At 51.5% G+C, this 19,543-nt stretch overlaps 1 protein-coding gene across 7 annotated transcripts in view; it reads left to right on the forward strand.

Moving 5' to 3' along the window:
- Positions 1 to 16,349, forward strand: part of Cul1 (cullin 1) — an 82,101-nt gene extending 65,752 nt beyond the window's left edge. For all 7 annotated transcript variants that reach the window (XM_005006087.4, XM_063250680.1, XM_063250679.1 and 4 more), the window contains 13 exons: positions 4,132 to 4,239; positions 4,315 to 4,421; positions 6,516 to 6,564; positions 6,887 to 7,018; positions 7,730 to 7,847; positions 8,695 to 8,771; positions 9,128 to 9,259; positions 10,451 to 10,543; positions 13,875 to 13,922; positions 14,004 to 14,086; positions 14,600 to 14,705; positions 14,982 to 15,095; positions 15,849 to 16,349. In XM_005006087.4, coding sequence (XP_005006144.1) covers positions 4,132 to 4,239; positions 4,315 to 4,421; positions 6,516 to 6,564; positions 6,887 to 7,018; positions 7,730 to 7,847; positions 8,695 to 8,771; positions 9,128 to 9,259; positions 10,451 to 10,543; positions 13,875 to 13,922; positions 14,004 to 14,086; positions 14,600 to 14,705; positions 14,982 to 15,095; positions 15,849 to 15,929 — 1,248 coding nt within the window. In that variant the 3' untranslated portion in view covers positions 15,930 to 16,349. The remainder of the gene's footprint in view (positions 1 to 4,131; positions 4,240 to 4,314; positions 4,422 to 6,515; positions 6,565 to 6,886; positions 7,019 to 7,729; positions 7,848 to 8,694; positions 8,772 to 9,127; positions 9,260 to 10,450; positions 10,544 to 13,874; positions 13,923 to 14,003; positions 14,087 to 14,599; positions 14,706 to 14,981; positions 15,096 to 15,848) is intronic.
- Positions 16,350 to 19,543: the final 3,194 nt, after the last annotated feature.

Consider the following 19,543-nt stretch of genomic DNA (forward strand, 5'->3'; position numbering starts at 1 on the left):
CAGCACCCAGTGTAGTCCTTCCCATCAGAAACCCCCCCGAGCCTGGTCTTTGCCACCAGGATCTCTATCAGCCTTCTGGTCTTCTGAGCTCTGACCAGAATCTCCCATATAAAACAGCCTGAGCTGTTCTAGCTCTTACAAACCCTTCCCACAAGCCATTCCCAAAGGCTCTTGAACCACAAGGCTCAGGTATACTCACAGCAACAACCCCACTCCACTGGTTACATTTCTGACATTGCTGGGACAAAATACCTGATACCTAAAATGAAGGAAGGAAAGGTTTATTTAGCTTACGGTTTGTGCAAGTTTCAGTCCGTACTCAGCTGGCTCCAAGGCAGGGCAGCGTGGTTAAGGGACAATCACTCATGGTGACTGCAAGTGACCAGAGCGAAAAGGTACAAGGGGAAAGCACGCCTCTTTCCTTCCCTTATATTATATGCCAGCTACCCACTCGCACCAGCAATCCCAGCACTGGACAATGAACCAGTCACAAATACTAGACTCAGCCACCCTGAAAAGGCTATCCAGTCTCCCTAGGTCTGAGCCAGGATGGTAGCTCTTGTCTGAAGCATGCTCTGATGGGGCTCTGATGATGAGTCAGCTAAAACTAGTGTTTTTACCACTGATCATCCAGCCTGACAGTAGCCTACAGTTTGCCTTTCCTGGGACTGAATGAAAATTCGGGTGTGGGACAGAACTAGGGGAACAATGTGACACAGTAAAGGCTGTGGTCGTGTCTAAGTAGGGTCCTGGGAGAGGGACACACCTGTGTTACAGTAAAACCTAAAACTTAAAACAAGCTTTATTTATATACATTTCGTGTCTCTGTGCCTGAGAGCATTCCCATTTGCTCAGTGGCCTACGTAAGCCAGGAGTGTTGGACCCACAGGCCACAGGTGGGCACAGCAATGAAAGCCCATAGCCATAGAGCAGAGGTCAGGAAATATTGACCATCAAAGGTTAAGTATGGGCAGAAACCTAGCACCATGGTCACAAGAGAAATGATAGTGGTTAAAGCAGAAAGTAGCAGACAGATTAAGGAGTAGAAAACACTTCTTAAATCCTAGTGCCTTTATACTGTTAAACTTTAAGCCACAGTACAGTCTGCAAAACTTACTTCTGCTTATTGATCAGGTTAATGATGTAGAAAAGCCTCATTTAAAAAATGGGTGACTCAAAGTGGCTTGTGAGGCTTCCCACTTCTGTTTTTCTGGGGGATAGGATACCTCAAAAATACATAGGTAACCAAGAAAGCCAATCCCACGTTAAAGATTTTCACAGGTGACTCTTAAATTTTTGAGACAGGGTTTTCTGTGTGGTTCAGGCTGTCTTTGAGCCTGACCTGGAACTCACCGCCATTCTCTTGCCTCAGCCTCCTAAGTGCTAGAGTTACAGATGTGTGCCACCAAACCCTGCTACATGATTATCAAAGTGAAGGACTTACTACAGGCAGGTTGAGACCTGTTTGTCTCTACAGTGAGTAGTTTAGGATTGTGTGTCCTGGCAGGCTGAGACTTCGACCTCAGTTTTGTTTAATTCAGAGATAAGTTAATCCAAAGACCAAGTGTTTATGGGAAGGAGTACACTGCCCCTAGGTGGGTCAATCACATGGTGTGTTTGTTTCTTCTTGAGGCTTTGTTTCTTTTCTCTTCTTCTCAAAAAAAAAAAAAAAAAAAAAAAAAAAAACCACGCAGAGGTGAGGACTGTGGACGGTGTCAGGACAGGCCCGTGTGTGTCCTCGGAAGACTCAGTATTCATTCAGGACCTGCTCTTCCGCCCCGCTGGATAAGGACACAGGTGCTGAACATGTCCTCTATGGTGCCTCTAGGGAGCAGCAGGTTCCCAAGGACCATTTAGACCTGTTCCTCACCTGCAGGCCAAGGAAAGTTCCTCTGGCCTGTGGCAGCCCAGTACCCTCCTGTGACAGTATTCTTGGGTAGCACTGAGTCCCTGGGAGGTGTCTGAGTGCTGTGGTGACGGCCACAACTGATCCTCATATCCAGCTTTATGTAGACCCCATGCTCTTGAACCTGTTGGTCTGTCCTTTTTTGTTGTTGTTTACCTTTCTCAGGATGGATAAGATAAAATAGAAGTTACTTCTTTCTCTCAAGTTGTATGAGCATTGCTGAGCCAGCGCCCAATGAGAGAGGCCCCTGTGGCAGCTTGTGAGAGGTCCTATTGCAGTGGGCTGGAGAAATCTTCCTGGGCAGCATCCAGACGAGCAAGCGCAGACTTGCATAGATAAGGGGCTGCTGCCTGGGAGCTCCTGAGCGGCTGCTCTGACCCTCACAGTCCACATTTCGTGGCCCAGGCCTTGGACACTTCCTTGAGGGTCCAACTCCTCCCTGCCCCCTATCCCACACACCCTGCTGGGTTTTCTTGAGTACAGGAGAACCTTGAGTTTGGAGACTGCTTGGCCCTTGGCAAAGATTTCTTCCCAAAAAGAAAATCCTTCTGTACATTTTTTTTTGGAAATTTGTTTTTCCAAATCCTAAATCTGACAAAAATTAGATCAGAAACCTGAGCAGTCGAGGGAAAATGATGTCATTCTCCCAAGACACAAGGTAGCACTGAGCAAAGCACTGGGTAAAGCATGCCCAGTGACAAGGGCTTTGGGCCCCTGTGCTGCTAATGGGGAGTGATTTTTGTGAAAAGTAAGTATTCATGTGTTGGTATACAGAATGCACTTTATGCTAATCCTGGGAGTGGTGTTCCAAACATTACATGTTTTAAATTGGTGCTTGGACACAGTCCTGACCTCTCCTAGGTGTCGTGGTCTCCTCACACAGTAAGGCGTGGCTGAGGCTGAACACAGGAAAGGAAAGATACGGAATCAGAAAGTGATGGAAGTTCTGGCTGAGCCTCAGTTAAAGAATCAGATTTGGGGTTTGTTGTACCCTTTCTAAGTACAGAAAACCTCTGAAGCCTTTGCTAATTTTTCTGTTATAAAGTTACACTCTGGTTACTGGTTACTTATTAGTTTAAAATGAGTAGAATGGTACCCAAAATGCAGAACAGTGAGAACAGGGCTATTGCTGGTTCCCCATTCCTGAATGCAGCAAGTCAATGGGTCAGGAACTTGGGGACAGTGCCAGAGCACTGCCAGCTTGTGCCTCAGCCTATCTTGGCCAGACCACCTCCCACCCCAGGCCTGAGACTACAGCTTTCATCGCCTGTCTTTCTTACTTGGCCCTTGGAGGCTTTTCGCTTTGCAAAGCTGTAGGGAGCGTGTCAGCCTGGGGAGTGTGCTGCTCACCTTGGTCCAGATGCAGGGCTCTGAGTCAGCCATCCCGCTCTCTGTCTGTCGAGTGGGGGTGATGTAGTGCCCACCTCCACTGTGGGTGCGACCAGCCTTGTGCAGCCTCTGGAGTCAGCACTTGGTGTCAGCGTCAGGTGTTTTGTCTCAGCCTTGTGTTCTCTCCTCCCTTCTGCACCGTCTCCTGGAGCATAGCCACCGGGCCTCCCTAGCAGTTGCCTTTCTGCCTCCTTGCTTTCTGTGATTGCTGTTGGGGATGCCCTCTCCACACCAGCCCAGTGCTAAGGCTCCTCCCATCGCTCACTCACTGCTTCTTCCTGGTTGCCTCTTCTGCCCACCCCACTGTCCTGATCATGCCTACATCCTCTTTGGGTCCCCTGCTCGGCTGCATCCTACATTGGGGTCTCTGGCTGACTAGTCTTGCCAGCCAAAGCAGTTTAGAATTTGAATTAACAACAGCAAAAAAGAAAAGGTTACCTAAGCAGCCGTCACTTTATACTTTAAAATCTTTATTTTCAAAATAGTTCTGAGGTTCAGCTATTCTTATTTTTTTGTTTTTTGAGAGGGTCTTTCCCTCCATGGTGGCCTCTTAACTTGTCATGGTCCTCCTCTCTCAGCCTCTGAGTGCTAGAATTATTGGCATGCACCCCACATGAGGGGTCAGTGTCTTTGCCATTCATTCTTAATGTAGCCTTGAAGTCAGTGTTTACTTTTCTTTGCTGGTCTATACAGACAGTGTCCTGTGCGTGTCGGTGGTGAAGCCAAGAGTATTTCTAGCCAAAATATAAATCTTCTAGAACATTTTATAGTGGTTCCTCAATGAGCAATTTAATTCCCAATGACTGATTTTTTTCCCTATTTTCCTCCTACTGAAGGACCCCAAAATGTATGTACAGACAGTGCTGGATGTTCATAAAAAGTACAACGCTCTGGTGATGTCAGCATTCAACAACGATGCCGGCTTTGTGGCTGCTCTGGACAAGGTGAAGTGACTGCCCTTCTGCTCTGGGGGGTGCAGGTGGGCAGCCGCTGTCCTCTGACTGTCTTCTGTGTGGCAGGCTTGTGGTCGCTTCATCAACAACAATGCGGTCACCAAAATGGCTCAGTCGTCCAGTAAATCTCCTGAGTTGCTGGCTCGGTACTGCGACTCCTTACTGAAGAAAAGGTACTAAATGACTGCTTGGTTTCTTTTTTCCCCCTGTCTTTTTTTAGGACAAGGTCTCACTTAGCAGTTTGGGCTGGCCTTGAACTCACTTTGTAGCCCAGGCTGACCTCGAATTCGATCCTCCTGCCTCAGCCTCCCAAGTGCTGGGATTACAGACATGAGCCACCACACCTGGCCTAATTGTTTTTCTTACTATGCCAATTTAAAATCTGAGCTCTGATATGAGGAATTAAAGTAGATATGCCATCTTATATAAAGTGTAATCTTTGTGCCACTTGATGAGAAACATATTTTTTCAGTTAAGTCTGCACGCACTCCCTGGCTGTTTGTGAGGAACACAGATGTGTTCCAGCACTTCGTAACTGTGTGGCATTGGATGCCTCGTGGTGTTGCAGCCGCTCAGTTGTGACTTTCCACTGTCTTGTCTCTCTTCCCCATCCGAATGTGTCGAGAGGTAGAGATGGGGTGCTTGGCTGTGGCACGCTGCGCAGCATTGTCTCCGCACACTGGGGTTCTGTGTGTTTGTCTGGGTCTCCCTCGTGTCGCCTTCACTTTCATAGTTCCCTTCAGAAATGGTTGTGGAGTCACAGCAGCAGATGGTGGAGATTTCCATGGAGGGAGTCAGGCTCCCCCTGGCTTTCTGTGGCAGTCCCTTCCCACATCCCCAGCCTGGGCTGGTTTTGGCATTACTAGTCAGCTGCAGTTCAGCAGCTCTCCAGGGCTAGCATGGCCTGATTGCAAAGCAGCTGCCTCACAGCCAGCATAGAAAGACCGGACACAAGCCTCACCTAGGAGAGCTGCAGATGCCTTAGAATGCCAGCAGACCAGAGTCGCAGTGGCTGGCGGCTCCGGGCAGAGCAGCTTACGCAGTTCGCAGAACAGGAAGCCGCTCACCTGTGCACATCCGAGGCAACTTCTGTGCTAACAGTGAACTGTGTGCTGTTCTCTGTAGATGCAGGAATAAACAGCTACCCCTTTTTTTAAAATTTAGTCAGCGTTAATTTTTAAAACAGCTGTCTCTTTTAACTTTGCCAGAAAGCCATGCCATTCCGTGATGTCATGAAAACTTGAAGTTATTTCTGTTTATTGCTATGCCTGCCTGATGTATTATTTAGCAGTTCCATTTAGATGCACTAATGATCCTTTCCAGGAAAGAAAAGGACTTAGTAGAATGCTTCTTAGGACCAGATGTCTTTTTTTTTTTTTTTTTTTTTTTGAAACAGGATCTCACTGTGTAGACAAGCTGGTCTTAAACTCACTTTGTAGTGCAGGTTGGCCTCAAATTCACAGCAGTCCTCCTGCCTCAGCCTCCTGAGTACTGGGATTACAGGTGCCCACCACACACTAGGCCCAATGTCACTCTTAAAGCTGCACTGTAATGTGATTTAAGTTGGAGATGATGCCATATGTGGCCTGGGCAGCTGAGCATCCTTTGTCCCCACCATCTGTACGCACACTGCCCTAATCAGGTCTCCACTGCCTTCTTGAAGGCTGATAAAGTCCTGTGTGCTATTCCTTGGGGAGAAGGTGTCCGCTCACCAAGCAGAGTTGAGGTGGAGACCAACTTTGTAGACTGCAGACAACCTTCTCAGCTCCATTTCCCCAGGTCACCTTTGACTGCTGACCATTCATGGCAGGAAGGCTCCCCTGGTGAAGATGTCACCAGCGCTGTGGACACAGCAGACAGAGAGGCAGGGCACGCTATACTTTCAGCACCTCGGTTGTCTCTCGTGCTTAGGCAGTTCATGGGGCAGCTGTGCCTCTTGTGTCTTTTCAAAGGTGAATTACAGCAGGGTATAAAAAACAGCTGGAGAAGGAAGTCCAGGAACTGGTATGGAAATGAACTGTCTCAACAGAAAACCTCCCTCCTATGTTCAGAAGCTCTATAAATCTGTTGTGTTGCTTTTCCCTTGGCCATCCTGAACGCAGTCGCCTTGGGTTAAAGAGACAGGTGGCCAGCGGCAGGGTCCCTTGGGTCATCCGGGGAACACTGGTCATCTGAGCCGCATTTTCATAGGGTGAGCTAAGGAGTGCCCTGGGAGTCTCCTCCTGCCATCTTTCAAAGTTTAGAACATGCTGCCTTTCCAATTTCAGTTCCAAGAACCCAGAAGAGGCAGAGCTGGAAGACACACTCAATCAAGTGGTAAGGCGCTTCCTACCTTGGTGGTGGGGACTCACCTTGGGGGCTGGCTGCGTGGGGGCATCTGAGAGGTGCACTGAGCTGGTTACTCCATTTTTGCTCTCCAAATGGAGCGTTCGTCTTAGCAGTGGAGTGGAGTCCCATCCTGTGTAACTTGATTTGAGGGGCCAATGGGGATGTGCGTTGTGAACACCCCAGCATGGGGCTGCCGCTGTGCTGCGCTTCAGCAGCCAGGCCCAGCTGAGTCCGAGCCCGCGCTGGTAGCAGTGTGCAGTTCATAGGCCTGGTGGGGTCCTTGCTGACCTGTTCTCTGGGGTGTTACCAGATGGTTGTCTTCAAGTACATCGAGGACAAAGACGTGTTCCAGAAGTTCTACGCCAAGATGCTGGCCAAGAGGCTGGTGCACCAGAACAGTGCAAGTGACGACGCTGAGGCCAGCATGATCTCCAAGCTGAAGGTGAGTTTTGTACTCCCAGGCAACATCATTGTGGATGGAGTCCCGCCCCGTGTGAGCTGGAGCACGCCAGGGGCTCCTACACTTTCCCTCCTGCCTGCCTCCCAGGGCCTCTCACCTCCCCGACCTGGCTGGACTGCGTGTTCGCCTCACTCTGCCACTTGCAGGGCAAAAGGCCTAAGGGTCTGCTGTTGACTCCTCCTCACTTCCAGCAGCTGTGCCCTCGAACAATGCAACAACGAGAGGCAGATCATTCCATAGTGCTAGTGTCTTGCTCCTTGGTGCTCACAGGGTGGTTGGGTATCCAGAGACCTGACTGTCCAGACCCTTCTATAGTGGTTTGGCTGCTTTGCCTTGCTTTGCTTGGCTTTTCCTGGGCCTCATGTGTCGCTGATGATGCACTGTATCACTGAGCTATTTCCCTTTCATTTCATTTTGAGACAGTCTTACTAAGTTCCCCAGGCTGACCTCCAACTTGTGATCCTCCTGCCTCAGTCTCCTTAGTAGTTAAGATTACAGGCTGTTACCACCTTCCCTGGCTGATCCTGCTTTAATGTGAATCAGTGTATATCTATACCATAACATATAACCAAATGTTACTAACTTTTGGTAGCACTGTGATACAATTAAGTATACATTATACTACGACTGCTAAGCTCCTTTGAGTGTGTTTATATTTCTGTACAAATTAATGAGTCACTGGTTTCATTTCAGCAAGCTTGTGGTTTTGAGTACACCTCCAAACTTCAACGGATGTTCCAAGACATTGGCGTGAGCAAAGATCTGAATGAGCAGTTCAAAAAGCACCTGACGAATTCGGAACCCCTGGACCGTGAGTGTGGAATGGCTGTGGGCTGTGTTCACAGAGTTGTTCATGGCAGATGGAAGATGGGCATCCTGTCCTGGCTGAAGTTAGAGTGTGCAGGACAGGATCCCAGCCCAGTCACACAGGAGCCTGCGTGTGCGTGCTGAGTGCAGGCCTCTGTGTGCACTGCCCACTCAGTGTCCGCACAGCCATGGGGCTGAGGATGGGGGGGTTGGCCCTGTCCCAATCCTGAGGACTTCTGCCTGCAGGATGGAGACGGACTGAAGCAGGCTGTGCTCTGAGGTCTTGCTGCGCCAGCGGCGTGGCAGGTTTGCACTGACACCATCCAGGCAGCCTTCATTTTAGATGAAGAGTGGAGCTTTATTCTGCCTGGAGGGGAAGGTGATCCATGTGAAGCCTGACCTCTGCTGTGGACTGCACAGCTACTGGTTAGGGCCAAGTTGTAGGTAGACGCATGTGCCCTGTGCGGCTTTCACAGGAGTGAGTGGGGCACATGCCGCGGGGAAGGCAGCGTGGACTGGGCCTCGGAACTGTTGCATTGGGGGCTGGAGTGTCCTCCCCAGGTGTGACCGAGCACGCTGAGTCATGCACTGCAGATATTGACTGCAGATGGCAGAATAACAGCACCACAGCTCTGTGTTGGCAAAAGTGAAGCTCCCCTCTGCAGGATCATGTGGCTCTTCCACATTTTACCAGTCTCAACTGGATAAAGCAAACTGAAATGAATGTATTCTGTTGTTCGCTTTATGTTCAAGCAGGATTCTGCATCTGCTGGGTAGCATTCTACATTATGTGAGCAGTGGGCCTTGTCAGTGCATGAGACTGACTGTATTCTCCACCATTCCTCCCACAGTGGATTTTAGCATCCAGGTCCTGAGTTCCGGGTCATGGCCCTTTCAGCAGTCGTGCACATTCGCCTTGCCCTCCGAGGTAGGGCGGCCACATCCTCTGCTGGTTCCTGGGTGGTGGAGACAGGCAGGCAGGCGGCCGTGGCCTGCGGGGACCCTGCCATTGGGCTGGAGTGGTGGGGGTTGAGGGCTACGTCTCTGTTCCAGGCCATGGCACCCATCTGTTTACTTCTAGAAAGCAGAGGCTGCTCGCTTCCATAACTGCACCCTCTGGCCTCTGCAGTGCTCTAGGAGGAAGCCACATGCCTGGCATCCATAGCTCACTCTGCTGTGAGCACCGGCCAGTGTCTTGTGTAAACAGTGACGGTTTACACTTGGCAGTACTGGCTACATGGCACTCGTGGAGATGGGGCTGCATAACACTCTGTTCTTCCCCAGCTGGAGCGGAGTTACCAGCGATTCACAGCTTTCTATGCCAGCCGTCACAGTGGCAGAAAATTGACCTGGTTATATCAGCTGTCCAAAGGCGAACTGGTAACTAACTGCTTCAAAAACAGATACACTTTGCAGGTAAGACCACCTTTTTATACTGGGGTGGGGAATAGAAGAACATGGAACATTGAAGTTCTAAAGGAAGATAAGACAAATTGTAGCAGTCAGAGTTGGGTCACATCCGTGGTGGCCTGGAGCGTTGTTTGTGATCAGGTCCTGCAGAGGGGAGGGCTCGAGCTGCTGTGGTTAGGGCACAGAGCTCTGGGCACTGGCCAAGGGGCACACGACCTCATGTCTCTGGGCCGCAGTTTTCTCCTCCGCTTAATGGGACCTTGGCATGTCCGCCTCACAGTAATGTGACAGTCAGATGGTGCTATTGGCACAGTGCACACTGAGTGCTCCGGTGGTAGCTGAAGCTGAAAGCACATGTCAGTAGTTACAGCAGCAGCTCTTTGCCTATAGCACCAGTTTCACATCCATGGAAACCACCGGTGCTTACAGCAGTGCCGAGTGCTAAATAACGGCTGCAGATGCAGTGTTTCCAGCTCAGAGCTGAGAAAACAAGCCCCATTAACTCAGGCCTGCCCTGGCTCCCAGTTTGTACATGGCCAACCGGACCTCAGCTGTGGTGGGCTCCCTGACAGGCCACTGCTCACTGTCAGGGGTTGTCTTAGCAGTGACCAAGGTCTTGCTTCAAGCATCACCTACTGCCTGGTACACAGTCTAGTACCAGGCCAGGAGCATCTGTGGTTGGTTGTAAACCATGTCAGACTTTTTCTGCTTTGATTCATAATAAAGTACTTAGGGTTAAAAAAATAATAAGCAGGGTGTGATAGCTCACGAGTATAGTCCAGCACTCAAAGCTGAGGCAGGAGGATTGCCGAGAGTTCAAGGCAAGCCTGGACTATATAGCAAGACTGTTTTAAAATTCCCCCTAAATAGTAACAATACACATACTCATCCTCAAGACTCATGCTTCACCTCTCTGTGACAGGTGTATCTGTACAAATGAGTGTGGATATGTGTACAGGGTGATTTGCATGGAAAACACAGTCCACAGGCCTTTGAATGTTTGAAAAGGCAGGAAATGACTTGTCTGCCAGGAGAATGGCAGCATAATGGCATTTCTACAGTATCCCCTTAGTGGGTCTGCTGTGGGATTTTTACATCTGCTTGAAGAATTTGTTTGGTCGCCTGGGCTCTGTATTTGTGGAGCTTGTTCCCCATGTGTTTAAATTGTCCTCTCTCTTTACATGGGGGGCTTCGAAGGCGTCCACCTTCCAGATGGCCATCCTGCTGCAGTACAACTCAGAGGATGCCTACACTGTGCAGCAGCTCACAGACAGCACTCAGATCAAAATGGTAAGCACCCTGCCAGGCTGCTGCCGCTTGCAAACAATGAAAGAACAGTTTGGGAAGGGGGTTTTGTGTCTGCATATCAACTGGCTCTGCTCCACAAAACTCAGTCCCTATAGCATGTGCCACATAGGTGCCAGGAGACCCAGGAAAAGGGGCGGGGGGCAGGGCTACACACAGCACAGCTTCCTGGGGACTCTGGGACAAAAGTGCAGCAGCAAAACAGGTACATCCCACAACTCAGGTCAAAGGAGGGCAGCAGGGATGCATAGAAGCCTGCTGGTGCCGGGCTGGTGTCCATGAGGCCGGGCACATTCTGAGAGATCCTGCAGTAGGGCCTGGCAGTAAGCTCGGTGCTTTAGCAGTCCTGCCCCTCTAATAGTGCTGGTAGATGTGGGGAAGCAGGACAGGGTGGTGACCTGGGTGGTCACGGTGGCCGTGATGGTTTGTCCAGCTGGGCCACGCACACTGTTTATGTATTTGTACCGGCTAGGTGTATGCTCCATGGAACTCTCCTGCATGCGTGCTCTCTGGCATGGTTTTCCGTTTTCTTTTCTTGGAGACAGGGTTTCACTGTGTAGCTCAGGCTGGCCTGCTCCGATTTTCTGCCTCAGCCTCCCAAGTGCTGGGAGGCACAGGCATAGGCCACACCCTCCCCTCACTTTCCTCCTGTTAAAGGAGTTGTTTTTTTCAACAACAGACTTTGAGCCCAGGGCTGGGCACCTGCTAGGCCAGCACCCTGCCATTCAGCCCCGGCCCTGGACCTTACGGCCAGTTCTTAACCTTCTTTCTAGCTAGACTTCCGTAAGTTAAAATTTCCCCTTGATTTTGTATTATTCTTCACATTATTCATCTGGAAAGTGCATTTTCCACAGCTTAGAAGTGTGTGTTTGGCAGTTTGCAGCTGAGTGGGTTGTGGTGTGTTCACAAGCTTGGGCAGCTGCCGAATGTTGCCGGAGCCCTGAAAAGGCCTCACAGCCACTTAGCAGGGGGCTGCACTCTACCCTGCCAGCCCACATTCCTGCCACCTTCAGTCTACACTGAGGACATCGTGTTTTAAGGTGATCGTAAAGGCTGACTTTGTATCTGCCTCCTAGAATTGGACACCTATGGTCTAGCTTTTCCATGTCGTAGCATGCACCAGACTTCATCCGTTTCGATAGTGGAAAAGGATTCCAGTGTGGAGGAGCCACAGTTCATTCATCCCCTAATCTGCTGCTGGACAGATGGACCCTGCTGCATTTTCAGTTCTCTTAGCATTGCTGAGCCCCCCAGCCCGGGTTAGCAGGGGAGCCCACTCACCCGTGCACAGCCTCCTGCCCGCTGCAGTGAGTTAGCGGCCGGCCTTCTGCACACCTTGCCAGCATTGACTTTCTCCAGTCACCGGGGAAGCAAGGCCATCGCAGTATGGCTCTGATCTGCACTTTCCTAGCCGGTGTCAATGTTGCACTGTGCGCCCTGCCCTTCGGACTCTTCGCATTTTCTCCCTAGAAAACTGTTTGCCCAAACTGGCTTGTTTAGTCTTTTGATTATTAAATTGTAAAAATTCTTTACGTGTTTTGCATACTAGACCATTACCAAGTATGTGACCTATCAGGAAAATGTTTTCTGGGTTGTCTTTTCGCTTTTTTAATCAATTGAATTTATATCTGTAGAATATGAACACTTTACTTTTGATGAAGTCCTTATTTTTATTGTTGCTGGTGATTTTGGTGGCAGATTGAAGGTTCGTTGCCTAATCAAGGTGAGATCCCTGTTAGACATACCAGCACCCTTGTTGAAAGGCTTTTGGTCTGCAGGGCGTGGCAGTGCACAGCTGTAATTCCCGCACTCAGGAGGCTGAGGGAGGATGGTTGCCACAAGTTCGAAGCCAGTCTGGGCTACAGTGAGATCCTGTCTTTTAAAAAGGCAGTTGATCACAGATGCATAATATATTTCTATAGATTCTCAAGTTTTTTCCTTGATCCATCTCTTTTTTAGACCAGTACTATACTGTTTTGATGACGGTTTTGCAGGAGGTTTTGAAATTGAGGCCTCCAGACTCATTTCAGCACACACAGGCCATTGCAGGTCCTTCCCTCGGGAGTGGGGTCATGAGGTGGTGGGAGGGACCAATTGCAAGGACTGTGGCTACCTTTAGGGGGCTGTGCCAGCTGGAAAGTGAACCCTTCCCATCTAAAGGTGTGCGATGCACGCCCATCTGTTTTGGGGCACCTTTGCTTTTTGTCATTTGTGTTTCATAGTTTTTAGTTTTTTATTTACTTAACCAGGGGGTACCGGGAATCAAATTCAGGACCTTGCGCTTGCCAGGCAGGCACTATGCTGCTGAGCTGCACTGCTGCCTGCATCTTACGTTTTCTAACTGAGTCACTCCTTTGTGTTATTTCCTATGCTCTTTGTTGTATTCTCTGTATTTCACCTTTGATGGCTCCTTTTTAGTGTCTAAAAGGGCAGCTGGCTGTGGTGTCCTAAGCTTGTGTCCTATAACTGCTTAAAGCATTGATGAGCACTGATAGGGCTGGAGGGTTTAGAATGTTTAATATACCACCATGTTATCTGCAGACAGACAAAGCTTCAGATCATGAGGTTTTGGATTAGGAATGCTCAAACAGTAGTGTCTATATAGATATGGCAAACTATGAATTTTTTTGAAAACTGACTATGAAATACTTCTAAGCCCCCAAATGTAACAGTGTAGCAGAGTGTGCTCTGTATATGAGGAGGTTTCTTCCACCCCTCCTGTCCAGTCCGATGAGGAAACAATGGCTGAGGGTGACATGCTGTGACAGGCCCAAGGCCACTGCTCGCCTTTCCTGTTTGAATCCCTTGCAGAGCTGGGCCACTCTCCTCCACTCCCTGCCTGAGACGTGGCCACAGTCCAGGCCACTGACTGGGCAGAGGCCTCACTGCCTATGGCCCTAGCCATGGACCCTTGGGCCAGAACAGGCTCCACTGTTGTGCACATGATGGGGAGAGAGGGTGAGGTTGAGGGCTGAGAGCTGCCCACACGCCCTTTCGTGACAGCCAGGCTGAGCGCGAACAGCTGCCACCGTGGGGGTGTTCCAGGATTCCCACTCAGTGGCAGAGACAAGACTCGGGCATTTAGCTAGTGAACAGTGCCCCAAACGGTCAGCTGACAGTGAGCTATGCGTCATTTATGCACAGTAGGATCCTCAGTGTTTGTGACTGAGTAGCCAAGGCCAGGAGGCATCCTTTCCGCTTTAAGAAGTCAAGATGGGTGGGAGGAGCACAGGGAGCCATCCCTGGGCACATTCTGCTTCTTGGGCAGTCACAGAGAAAATTGCTTCTCCTTGATTATCTTTTCCTCTTTAATCAGGATATTTTGGCTCAAGTCCTACAGATTCTATTGAAGTCAAAATTATTGGTAAGTTTGTGCATTATGAACGTTAAGCCCAAAGAAAGCCATTTTCCTAAGATTCACTTAGTAACAAGTGTCTTCTTACAGGTCTTGGAAGACGAAAATGCAAATGTTGATGAGGTGGAATTGAAACCGGACACTTTAATAAAATTATATCTCGGTTATAAAAAGTAAGAACAGTTTACTAAGAGGTTGGTCCTAGAGCACAGACTTGTTCCCTGCTCCAGGAACACATCTGGATCTATACCAAATCTGGCAGATACCTTCTCTCCCAGCCACCCAGCCCCAGAGGTCCTTCCCTGGTGTCTCCTCCTTGACTCTCCTCACTTGACAAATGAGTCTCCTAGATTGTGTGTGCCTGGGTTTTATTTCCCTTGGCAGAAGCAGGGAGCAGACCTGGGTGAGGGGACAGTTGTGAGCTTGCCTGACAAGCGCCCTTCCTTCGATATGTGGTCTAAACTGTCCAGGCTGGCCTAGAACTTTCAGTCTTTCTGCCTCAGCCTCCAGAGTAGGATCACAGGCATGAACGTCACTTGTCACTAGCACCCTCTGGCAGCCATGCGGTGGCCGAAGAGGGCAGGCAGTACCCCAGGGGGCATGGGGTACTCGGAGGGCATGGAGGGCGACAGCGTTTCTTTCCTGCCTGCAACAACAGCAGCCATGCTCCTTGCTTTCCCTCATAGTAAGAAGCTGAGAGTCAACATCAATGTGCCGATGAAGACTGAGCAGAAGCAGGAGCAGGAAACCACGCACAAAAACATAGAGGAGGACCGCAAACTCCTCATCCAGGTGGCTGGGGCATGACATGGGGGACGCCTGGGCCGCGGGGTGCTGGGCAGCGATGTCCTTCTGGAGCCAGCACGGTCCTGCCCTGCGTGGGGGCGGGAGGATGTGCCCCACCTGAGCAAGAGGAAGCAGAACTGTGCAGGGGGACGGGCAGTCTTCATGGCTCTGAGGATGGGATTCTTTATAACGGAGTTACGCTGTCTGAAGTGCTCAGGAGATCAGGTGCTTTAATGCCGGGTCCTTTGGACAGCCACTCACACAAGGCCCGGTCCTGCACAGGCGGCCATCGTGCGCATCATGAAGATGAGGAAGGTCCTGAAGCACCAGCAGCTCCTTGGCGAGGTCCTCACCCAGCTGTCCTCCAGGTTCAAGCCTCGGGTTCCAGTGATCAAGGTAGGTGGAGGCCACACCCATGCGCAGTTGGAGAGGAAGCTGGGGGGCAGGGGGCTGCCGCCATATTGGGAGAGGCCTCTGTAAGGAGGATGCACTCCACTGCAGCTGCAGCCAAAGTCTGTATTCCAAGGAGTGAGTGCGCACATCCTAAGTATACAGCTTGGTGGTTCGCGCCAAGTCCACACGCTTGCGTCGTGGACACCAGGTAAGAGCCCAGGTTGCCGAAGCCCTGTGCAGGTATGGCCATGTACCACGGTGCTTTGTGGTACAGTGCCATGGTCACAGGGTCTCTGCTCTGCAGTGTCTGGGCCTCTGCATTACTGCACAGTTGTTCTGCCCTAAACACACTGCCGAGTGTGCTGGGACACACACTTGGCTCCTTCATCTTGGGGTTGGTGAGAACAGGAGTCCAGCGAGGCTCGCCTCGTGAGAACTCCTGGCTGTGCCAGCCAATGTGAGCACAGGGTCGGAGTGGACACAGCGCCGACAGTCCCCTGCTGTGTGCTCCTGGCTCATCAGCAGCCAGGATTGGGCGGGAGGAGAGGTCCCAGCCCAGTGCAGGGCTGGCTGGAATGGACTTGGTCAGCCCAGCAGGTGTCGCTTGAGGGGCTCTTCAGGAAGCAGCATGCCACCCGGGTAGTGGAGTGCCAACCACATGGCTATGTAGTCCTGGGGGTGTGGGTGACTGACCTGTTCTGATGATCGTGTTTTTCTTCCCTCACTGTCCTCTTGCTTTTCACAACTATCGCCCAGAAATGCATTGACATTCTGATCGAGAAGGAGTATTTGGAGCGAGTGGATGGGGAGAAGGACACCTACAGCTACTTGGCCTAACCCTGGCGGAGGGTCTCAGTGTGGCCCACAGATGGGTTGGTGGGGGAGCAGGGACAGCGTCACAGCAGCTGCCTGCAGCACACCGACCTCCTTTTTAACCCTGAGACCAGGAGTCACCGCTGGCCTCAGCCTCCCAGCAGAACTGCTCAGGACTGATCATTTCAAGTCTGTACATACGGACCCCAACACCATTTAACCTAATTTAAGAACAGAGGGGCTGACCCTTCAGAGGGCTGCATGCTACTGCATCTAAATCCATACATTGGCCACCGTGGAAGCTGTCGGCAGCGCCTGCGATGCCGGCGGCACTGTGCGGGGCGTCTGAACGGACACAGTGTAATCTGCTATGGAAACCATTTGTATAGTGTGTTTCATTTTTTAATGTGTGAAAATAAAGAAAATTAAAGAATTTCTGTACAAGTCGTATTTGGTTCTGTTTTAAGTTTTACTAATTTCTATATGTAAGTAAAAGAAAATGATTATGCAGCTTTCTATTCCCAGTGTCTGCCTGGAGCCTGGAGCCTGAACTCTGACAAAGATTTCTCCACCTTCAGGCACGTTTCTGGGACCCATTCCAGTGACTCAGGTGCAGCACAGGAGCCTCAACATCCAGCCAGGCCTGTTTGACCCTGAAAGGACCAACACATCAGTCCGCTTAGCCCTGTGTGGGAGAGCACTGTCCCCCTTTGACAGGTGGGGAAACAGGCAGTGGACTGCACTGTGTTGTCACTGGTGAGCAAAGGGACTGGGATTTGTGGCTGGCTGTGTGGCTGTTCCCACCTCTACTGCATGGACGACAAAAGGAGTGAGTTCAAGCTGGATGAGCCCCGGCACCTTGCCTTCCTCGTGCTCTGGTTCTGGTTCTGGTTCTGCTGCAAACCGAAGCTGGCAATGATTTCTGGTAAGACACCCTGGGCTGGAGGATGAGTTGAGTCCTCTCCTTCCCCTGAAAGAGCCTAGGAGCCTGGCTTCTGAGGCATCTGCTAGTAGACGGGACCTAGTTCCCTGGTATCAGGAAAACCCACTCCTCCCAGGAAGGAGTATCCCCAGGGAGAGGCCAGGTCAGGCCCTGACGCCCTGACAGCATCCACTGCTCTTGGTACCCCGTCCGATCCTGGCTGTCCAACTGATTGCAGTGGTGTGAGCATTTGGCTCTCTGGTGGCTCCGTCTCCTCTTGGATTCCCCAAGGCCTCCAGTTTTTAGGCAGTAAATACCTGAACATCCTTAGCCAACTGTGCAGTACCAGGATCTGAGCAGAGACAGAGCTGCAGAGGACAGAAGTTCTGGGGCCTCTCAGAACAGCCTGGCGTTAAATGTGCTTGGTCCCTGTCTCCCACGATTTCCAGCATACTCCCAGGGGGAAACAGGAGAATCGGGGCTCCAGAGACAGTGCCCAGCCCCATGCAAGCCACAAGTGACACCTGCTGTACGCCTGCCTCCCAGCATGCAGCAAAGAAGCCCCGGCACGCTAGCGTCAGGAATGTGAGACATGGAGGCGCAGAGGTTCAGGGTCAACCGCGCTTGGAGACGCATTACCACCAGTGGGTGCCTTGCCCACCCGCCCCCCATAGGTGCATGTGCTATAATCACAGTGACAGGAACTGCCACTGGGCTCCCTGGCTTTAACTGCCCCCGCTTACCACCCTGGCCGAGGCCAGGAGCCCCCAGAGCCCCATTGTTCCGATGAGCTCGTCCTGTCACGAGGCAGACTGAGGGGCCACACCCCACCCTCACCCCCCCGCACCAAGCCCCCTTGGGAGTTCAGGCCTGCACAAGGCAGGGCCTTGGGTGGCAGTGCAGGTTGTTGCGTCCTAGGTTGTGAACCCAGTGCCTTTGCACTGAGCTGCCCTGGCCCTGCTAGCAGCAGCTGGGGGCCAGGAAAGCTCATATTTCCCTCAGAGATTCTTAACACCTCTCTTCCAGTTTTCTTTGGACAAAACCTACTTAACGGTAAACGCAACACGGCTTTCTGTGGCGTTCGTGTTACTGACTGGCCCTGTGAAAGTGTAGTTACCACCAGGGTGGCCTGGCTGTCTGCCCCAGGCCTGCCCATCACATCCCACTGCACCTTGGAGGCTTCAGAGCCTGGCTTCCTCAGCATGGCCTGCAGAGTGGGACTGTCACCGGACTTACTTTCTGTTCCACCAGCAACTCTACATCCTCAGGAAATCCACGCTCCTCCTTGGGATTTAAACAAAACTCCAAATGGGGTCTTCCTAGCGGGGCCTTCCACACAGAGCAGCTCAGCAGCCACCAGAATAGACCTGGCTGCTTTGCCACTGCCCAGGTGACCCCAAATTACAGGGGTGGTGACTGAGGCCGGCTCCTGGACTGGAAAGCATGTTTGTGTTTTCGATGCTTTCTGGCATGAACACTGGCACCCCTCTCCCCCTCGAGGCAGCACAGGCTTCCCTACCCCTGAGAAGAGCCCAGCGACAGCCCCTGGGGGCTGTCACCCAGTCTAGTTCCAAAGAATTGCAGTCCTGTCAGAAGGGGCAAATAGGATGGGACGGGGGATGTACCCAAGGACCCCGGGCCTGTGTGTGTTCTGGGGAGCCCTGACTGCTGCTGCCCCTTGCTTGGCAGGTGGGGAGCTGCCAGGGCTAGGGGACCCAGGAGCCTGAGACAGGGCAGTGCAGAGCCCCTACATGGGAGACTGCCCTGATCTGCTTCCAAGGGCAGCTTTTAAACTACTTTCATCTTTTCTGCCTACCTAGAGACAGTGCAACAGCCTCCAGCAACCTCCCACCTTCCAGCCCACGCTCCTGTGCAGCATGTCCAGCATGTGACCACCTGAACAGGTAAGCGTGGCACTAAGTTCCCAATACAGAGACCGAGGAGGAACCCTCAGTGGGCTCACTGCTTGTTCATTTTGAGACATCTCACCCATGATACAGGCTGGCCTCAGACTCACGGGGGTCTTCCTGCCTTCGCTTCCTGTGCACAGGGAACAGAGGTGTGCACCACCACAGCCGGGTCATCTCTAACAAAAGACAGAGTGTGGGCATTTATACCCGCTAATTCCAGGGAAACCAGCATGCTAAGGCCCTTTCCTCCCTTAATGACTCATCGTTCATCTATTTCAAGGAGATAACGGTGTGGCCCAAAACAAAAATGAGCCACACGACCCGAAGAAGCAAGCAGGTGACTGTGATTGTTTTTCCATACAAATTATACAACGTCCTAGATGGAGAGGATCCCACTGGCAGTACCTTCCCCCACCAGAGCAAGGTGTGGCCATGTGCCTCTCCTTTGGGAATCCACAGTGCTCAGGGGCGTTGGTGATGGGAGAGAAGAGCCCCTCCTCCAGGGCGTGAGGAAAGCCTACCATGCATCAAGCAGGCACCAGCCGCTTCCTAGGAGGCCAGATGCGTGTCCTGGTGGAAGCTCCATCATGTGAGCAGAGGACCTGGTGACCCAAGCCAAGTCTCCTTGGCCTGCCTGCACCATTTGGCCATTGCAGGACAAAGGACCTGAGCTGTCACTGGTGTGGCAGCATGCTTGCCAAGGCTGACGCATGCCTGCTTGGCTAAGGGGAGAACTGGAACCCAGGGTGCGACACTGCTGTCAGGCAGTAGGGGGACTTGAACTGAAGCACTGAGCTCCCCTGCAG

This window comes from Cavia porcellus, unplaced genomic scaffold (genome assembly GCF_034190915.1).
Source record: "Cavia porcellus strain 051 isolate PalLab524CR breed Dunkin Hartley unplaced genomic scaffold, mCavPor4.1 scaffold_6, whole genome shotgun sequence".
NCBI classification, from domain to species: domain Eukaryota; kingdom Metazoa; phylum Chordata; class Mammalia; order Rodentia; family Caviidae; genus Cavia; species Cavia porcellus.